This window comes from Myotis brandtii, unplaced genomic scaffold (assembly GCF_000412655.1).
Source record: "Myotis brandtii unplaced genomic scaffold, ASM41265v1 scaffold643, whole genome shotgun sequence".
In the NCBI taxonomy this organism is placed as follows: Eukaryota; Metazoa; Chordata; class Mammalia; order Chiroptera; family Vespertilionidae; genus Myotis; species Myotis brandtii.
Window position 1 is genome coordinate 827,974 of NW_005370478.1, and position 7,207 is coordinate 835,180.

A 7,207-nucleotide genomic window follows, 5' to 3' on the forward strand; every position below is an offset into this window, starting at 1 on the left:
TAATATTATTTTAGATCTTTTCTGGTTATCAAAAACTCCTGGAACATTTACATTTCAATAAACAACCGATGCATGCCAGGTGTCTAGTACACACTGACCTTCAAATTCCCACATTCAAAGGTCATTTTTATCTAGAAAGTTTGAAGAAAGAAGAATTTTATCTTTGTTTCTCTTAATTTGGCCACTGAAATCCGGGCATGTGTCCCCACCAGGAATTGAACCTGCAACCTTTGGGTTCACAGGATGATGCCCATCCACCTGAGCCACACTAGCCAGGGCAAGGACTATATTTTTAGTCATTTTTCTTCGACTGGAAAATTCAGGACACCATTAGCCTCCACTGCCATTAGCCTCCATTGGCAGTGATATTTCAATTAATATCTTTGACAGAGAGCGTTTGTGGTGCATGACTCATTTCCAGAGCTTGGGTTGTCTCAGGGTATAGCGCTTAGGATTATGTTTGATGATTGCCTTGATGATCATTATTAACAAAGCATCTGAGGTCAACCCATCAGTATAAAGAATTTCTTTCTGTAAATGCTTTGGACAGTAATTACATTGAGGAAAAGATGAGATCAGCTGTAATTAAGTTTATTGAGTTTTGCCTTCTTTGAATTCCCTATTGTTGGTATCTGATGCTTTACTGCCATCTAGGTGTTCAGAGGTAGAAGGAAATGTGCATCTGACCTCATGACAGGGATCTTTGTGTTTGTGAGGATGAAAGAGAAGCAAAACTGTAACTTGATGAAAAGTTTATTGTCAATTATTTGCAGTACAATTTTCTGGATCCTATATCCAGGAGGTCATGACAATAAATTCAAAAGTAGTAGTACAGAGTTCCAGAGGTGGCACAAAAGAAGCAATTCTTCTGAATCTTCAATACCATAACATTCTTTGCTCAGTACATGGAATATGTTACAATGCTATTAGAGAAAATTTGGCTCCTGAACCATGTCTCTTAGCTATCTGCATAGGTTTGTCAATAATTAATTGAAATAAAACTGGAAAATCTAAAATTGGAATTTCAGAAAAAAATTTTTAAATGCCCATTTTATCCCAAAGCACGCAAATCACTTTTGTCATATAGTATTAAATATAGTCCCAAATGCCATTTAGTTCTTCCATTCACTGTTTTTCAGCCAAAGAGCTCAATAGTTAAGGAGCCTTACAAAAAAAACCACCTTGCACCGAACAAAAGAGTAGCACAGTTAAATTATGTATACCTCCACTACCAAAAGAAGGGATCACGTTAAATATCTTAATTGCATGTGTATGGAATTTCTCCTTTGAGTTAGTTCTTATTTTAAGTTAGTTTTCTATTATCTTCAAATGATTATTCAAAGTAATAGTACTTTTGCTCTTGGATATATTGATAGAGTGGGGTGTTGCTATCTAAATGAGAAGGACCTATGTCTGTTCTTCCCCTTGTATGGTAACCCCTGGTTTCAGAGTCTCTTGCTTGCTTATCATCCATATGCTGACTGTGTCTTCTGATGCTCCCTAACATCCTTGATCCTGACTCTTGCTTTTGCTTACCCCCACTCCATCCAGTTGTACTGCTTGATGAATACCTATATCTATACTCCTCAGTTCCTGTATGATCTTGGTTCTGAAGAGAGTGACTGGAAATGGATCTTTCACTTCTGCTTCTGCTGTCACTTGCCTGTCCATAGCTATCACTTGAATGGCCATGGCTATATACTTGCCTTTCATTGGTATTGAATCCAGATTGATCCTGGACATCTCTGGATTGTCCATGACTTGATCCCTGTCTTGCTAAACTTATGCTGGATTCTACCTGATCTTGAGAAGATGTATCTCCAAAATGCTGTTGACTGGGTCCATGTACATCAATTGTATTGAAGTCTGACTGTCTGTGCCTAGATCCTGATTGTTTATTAATCTGTTTCCCCCAATCTTCTGAACGCACTTTACTATTATTATGGGATCCCTGCCTAAAAGTTGAACTAGATTCTGAATGGCTGTGAACTGACACTTGCTTGTTTTCAGTTCTGTTCATTGGCCTAACAGGGCTAGAATTGTGACTGCTTGTTCGACTACCCCCTGAAGGTCCATACCCAGATTGCCCATAGTCATATCCTCCACATCCATAGCTACCGTGTCTCCATCTTTGACTTGATCGACGATTTTGTCTTCCTGCTGCCTGCCCATGTTTGTAGGTGTCTCCTGACTGTTTGTGAGCCTGGCCATGACTGGACCCTGAGTGTCCCTGTGAGCCTCCAGAATGCCATTTACTGCCACTGGTCTCACTGTGACTAGATCTCCTTCTTCCACTTCTGCCAGATCCTGACTGTGAGGAATGCCCATAACCTGCCTGCCCATGTTTGTAGGTGTCTCCTGACTGTCTGTGAGCCTGGCCATGACTGGACCCTGAGTGTCCCTGTGAGCCTCCAGAATGCCATTTACTGCCACTGGTCTCACTGTGACTAGATCTCCTTCTTCCACTTCTGCCAGATCCTGACTGTGAGGAATGCCCATAACCTGCCTGCCCATGTTTGTAGGTGTCTCCTGACTGTCTGTGAGCCTGGCCATGACTGGACCCTGAGTGTCCCTGTGAGCCTCCAGAATGCCATTTACTGCCACTGGTCTCACTGTGACTAGATCTCCTTCTTCCACTTCTGCCAGATCCTGACTGTGAGGAATGCCCATAACCTGCCTGCCCATGTTTGTAGGTGTCTCCTGACTGTCTGTGAGCCTGGCCATGACTGGACCCTGAGTGTCCCTGTGAGCCTCCAGAATGCCATTTACTGCCACTGGTCTCACTGTGACTAGATCTCCTTCTTCCACTTCTGCCAGATCCTGACTGTGAGGAATGCCCATAACCTGCCTGCCCATGTTTGTAGGTGTCTCCTGACTGTCTGTGAGCCTGGCCATGACTGGACCCTGAGTGTCCCTGTGAGCCTCCAGAATGCCATTTACTGCCACTGGTCTCACTGTGACTAGATCTCCTTCTTCCACTTCTGCCAGATCCTGACTGTGAGGAATGCCCATAACCTGCCTGCCCATGTTTGTAGGTGTCTCCTGACTGTCTGTGAGCCTGGCCATGACTGGACCCTGAGTGTCCCTGTGAGCCTCCAGAATGCCATTTACTGCCACTGGTCTCACTGTGACTAGATCTCCTTCTTCCACTTCTGCCAGATCCTGACTGTGAGGAATGCCCATAACCTGCCTGCCCATGTTTGTAGGTGTCTCCTGACTGTCTGTGAGCCTGGCCATGACTGGACCCTGAGTGTCCCTGTGAGCCTCCAGAATGCCATTTACTGCCACTGGTCTCACTGTGACTAGATCTCCTTCTTCCACTTCTGCCAGATCCTGACTGTGAGGAATGCCCATAACCTGCCTGCCCATGTTTGTAGGTGTCTCCTGACTGTCTGTGAGCCTGGCCATGACTGGACCCTGAGTGTCCCTGTGAGCCTCCAGAATGCCATTTACTGCCACTGGTCTCACTGTGACTAGATCTCCTTCTTCCACTTCTGCCAGATCCTGACTGTGAGGAATGCCCATAACCTGCCTGCCCATGTTTGTAGGTGTCTCCTGACTGTCTGTGAGCCTGGCCATGACTGGACCCTGAGTGTCCCTGTGAGCCTCCAGAATGCCATTTACTGCCACTGGTCTCACTGTGACTAGATCTCCTTCTTCCACTTCTGCCAGATCCTGACTGTGAGGAATGCCCATAACCTGCCTGCCCATGTTTGTAGGTGTCTCCTGACTGTCTGTGAGCCTGGCCATGACTGGACCCTGAGTGTCCCTGTGAGCCTCCAGAATGCCATTTACTGCCACTGGTCTCACTGTGACTAGATCTCCTTCTTCCACTTCTGCCAGATCCTGACTGTGAGGAATGCCCATAACCTGCCTGCCCATGTTTGTAGGTGTCTCCTGACTGTCTGTGAGCCTGGCCATGACTGGACCCTGAGTGTCCCTGTGAGCCTCCAGAATGCCATTTACTGCCACTGGACTCACTTTGACTAGATCTCCTTCCACTTTTGCCAGATCCTGACTGTGAAGAATGCCCATGACCTGCCTGCCCATGTTTGTAGGTGTCTCCTGACTGTCCATAAGCCTGGCCATGACTGGACCCTGAGTGTCCCTGTGAGCCTCCAGAATGCCATTTACTGCCACTGGACTCACTGTGACTAGATCTCCTTCTTCCACTATGATATTCTGAGCTGGATTGGCCTGTTTTAGACCCATGCTGGTCAAAGCCAGAAGATTGACCTGAACCAGATCTACGTTTTCCAGAGCTAGAGGAGTGTCCTGAACCTGATTGTTGATGGTCAAAGCCAGAAGACTGAGTTGAACCTGACCCATATTGGCCATAGCCAGAAGACTGACCTGAACCAGATCCCTTTTGTCCTAAGCCTGAGGACTGACCTGAGCTAGATCCGTGTTGACCATGGCCAGACAACTGACCTGAGCCAGACCCATGTTTTCCAAAACCAGATGACTGTCCTGAGCTAGACCCATGTTTTTTGAAGCCAGATGACTGACCTGAGCTAGACCCGTGTTGTTTGAAGCCTGAGGACTGGCCTGATCCAGACTTGTGTTGTCCAAAGCCTGAGGCCTGACCTGATGAGCTAGACTGTTTTCCAGAGCCTGAGGACTGACCTGAGCTAGACCTGTGTTTTCTAGAGCCTGAGGACTGACCTGAGCCAGACCCATGATGTCCAAAACCAGATGACTGTCCTGAGCTAGACCCATGTTGTTTGAAGCCTGAGGACTGGCCTGAGCCAGATCCTTGTTGGCCATGGCCAGACGACTGACCTGAACTGGACCCATGTTGTCCAAAGCCTGAGGATTGACCTGAGCCAGATCCATGTTGGCCATAACCAGAGGACTGACCTGAGCCAGATCCATGTTGGCCATAACCAGAGGACTGACCTGAGCCAGATCCATGTTTTCCAAAACCAGATGACTGTCCTGAGCTAGACCCATGTTTTTTGAAGCCAGATGACTGACCTGAGCTAGACCCGTGTTGTTTGAAGCCTGAGGACTGGCCTGATCCAGACTTGTGTTGTCCAAAGCCTGAGGACTGGCCTGAGCCAGATCCTTGTTGGCCATGGCCAGACGACTGACCTGAACAGCCAGATCCTTGGCTATAACCAGAGGATTGACCTGAGCCAGATCCATGTTTTCCAAAACCAGATGACTGTCCTGAGCTAGACCCATGTTGTTTTTAGCCTGAGGACTGGCCTGAGCCAGATCCTTGTTGGCCATGGCCAGACGACTGACCTGAACTGGACCCATGTTGTCCAAAGCCTGAGGATTGACCTGAGCCAGATCCATGTTGGCCATAACCAGAGGACTGACCTGAGCCAGATCCATGTTGGCCATAACCAGAAGTCTGACCTGAACTGGACCCATGTTGTCCAAAACCTGAGGACTGACCTGAGCCAGACCCGTGTTGACCACAATTAGAAGACTGACTTGCTCCAGACCCATATTGTCTACCACAAGAGGACTGTCTTGATCTTCTTCCCCGTTGACCACAATTAGAAGACTGACTTGCTCCAGATCCATATTGGCTACCACAAGAGGACTGTCTTGATCTTCTTCCCCGTTGACCACAATTAGAAGACTGACTTGCTCCAGACCCATATTGGCTACCACAAGAGGACTGTCTTGATCTTCTTCCCCGTTGACCACAATTAGAAGACTGACTTGCTCCAGACCCATATTGGCTACAGCAAGAGGACTGCCTTGATCTTCTTCCCTGTTGACCACAATTAGAAGACTGACTTGCTCCAGACCCATATTGTCTACCACAAGAGGACTGTCTTGATCTTCTTCCCTGTTGTCTTCCACAGGTCTGTGGTTGACAACAGTTCTGTGGTTGACAACAGTTCTGTGGTTGACAACATGCCGGGGATCCATGTCTTCTTCTATGACAAGAAGGTGGGCTACAGGAGCGAGGCTTACATTGGCCATATCCAGAGGACTGACCTCTTGAGATGCATCTCTGACCTTGTCCTCCACTATTTCGTGATCGACAACCTGACTGAATACAGCTAGATTTATTTCCTTGCCCTCCATATCTGCCTGCCTGACAGGAGCTGGAAACATTTTGTCTTCCTCCACACCCACTTGAGTTGATGGAATCACATGCATAGCTTTGTCTCCCACTATCTCCTGAACCTTTAGAGCTAGAAGCAATAGCCTCTAATCCATGTGACAGACCACCATGACCTTTCCTTTCCCTGCTCTTAAATCCAGATTCAGATTCATATTCCTCCCCAGATTCCCTAGAGGGGCTAACTGAGTGGCCAGAGCTAGACCCATGGCGCCTTTTCTCAAATCCCTCTTGTTTCTCTGAGCTAGACAAACTACCTTCCCTTCCAAGACTTCTGGAGTGGGACCTATGTCTATGTTTCACAGTTCCCCTCAAGCCCTCAGAACCATGCTCCTCTCCCTCACTCCAACTTGAATTTCTAGCACCTGATTTCTGTTCTGATGTATTCTCATCTTCTTCTTCTGTTTCACTTTCTTTCTTTTGGTGCTGGTGACCATGACTACGCTTCTGCTTCTTTGACCCTGAAGTTTTGCAGTATTCTTTGCTAAGAACGTTGTTGCAGGCCATAGCCAGCTTGAATACCATCAGAAGAAACTCAGTAAAGTCCAGTCTTCGGTCATGATCTCGATCCAGCATATGCATAATGACCTCCACCGTGTCTGGATTATCTGGGTTCTGTATATGAGCAACACACCAAAGGAATCTTGATCAGCCTAACCCACATACTCAGCTAAAATATTCAGATAGGACTATGAAATTGTAGATATTTGACATGAAGTATTTTAATCCAATCAAGGATTGCTTTAGGCTAAGGCAGACTAATACGACCCAGCAGGTGTGAAGAAGTAATAAAAAAAATAAAGCTGCCGAAACCGGTTTGGCTCAGTGGATAGAGCGTCGGCTTGCAGACTGAAAGGTCCCAGGTTCGATTCCGGTCAAGGGCATGTACCTGGGTTGCGGGCACATCCCCAGTAGGAGATGTGCAGGAGGCAGCTGATCGATGTTTCTCTCTCATTGATGTTTCTAACTCTCTATCTCTCTCCCTTCCTCTCTGTAGAAAATCAATAAAATATATTAAAAAAAATAAAGCTATTGGAATCCTCAGGAGAATACAATTCAAGGACCTAAGTTAGAGAACTAGGTACTCAAATATGGCATACAGGAAAGAGTTGGATAAAC

At 46.6% G+C, this 7,207-nt stretch overlaps 1 protein-coding gene across 4 annotated transcripts; it reads right to left on the reverse strand.

Moving 5' to 3' along the window:
* Nucleotides 1-1,641: 1,641 nt before the first annotated feature.
* LOC106723788 lies at nucleotides 1,642-5,492 on the reverse strand. Of its 4 annotated transcripts, XM_014528643.1 has the most exons (5): nucleotides 5,319-5,492; nucleotides 4,822-4,886; nucleotides 4,039-4,353; nucleotides 2,332-3,870; nucleotides 1,642-2,160 (listed from the first exon to the last, which is right to left on the reverse strand). In XM_014528643.1, exons 1-5 carry the CDS (start codon nucleotides 5,458-5,460, stop codon nucleotides 2,017-2,019), a joined length of 2,205 nt encoding a protein of 734 aa, XP_014384129.1. In that variant the 5' UTR covers nucleotides 5,461-5,492; the 3' UTR covers nucleotides 1,642-2,016. The 4 variants fall into 4 exon arrangements, with proteins under 4 accessions (XP_014384129.1, XP_014384127.1, XP_014384126.1 ...); XM_014528641.1 differs by having other exon boundaries at nucleotides 1,642-3,948; nucleotides 4,117-4,353; XM_014528640.1 differs by having other exon boundaries at nucleotides 1,642-3,870.
* Nucleotides 5,493-7,207: the final 1,715 nt, after the last annotated feature.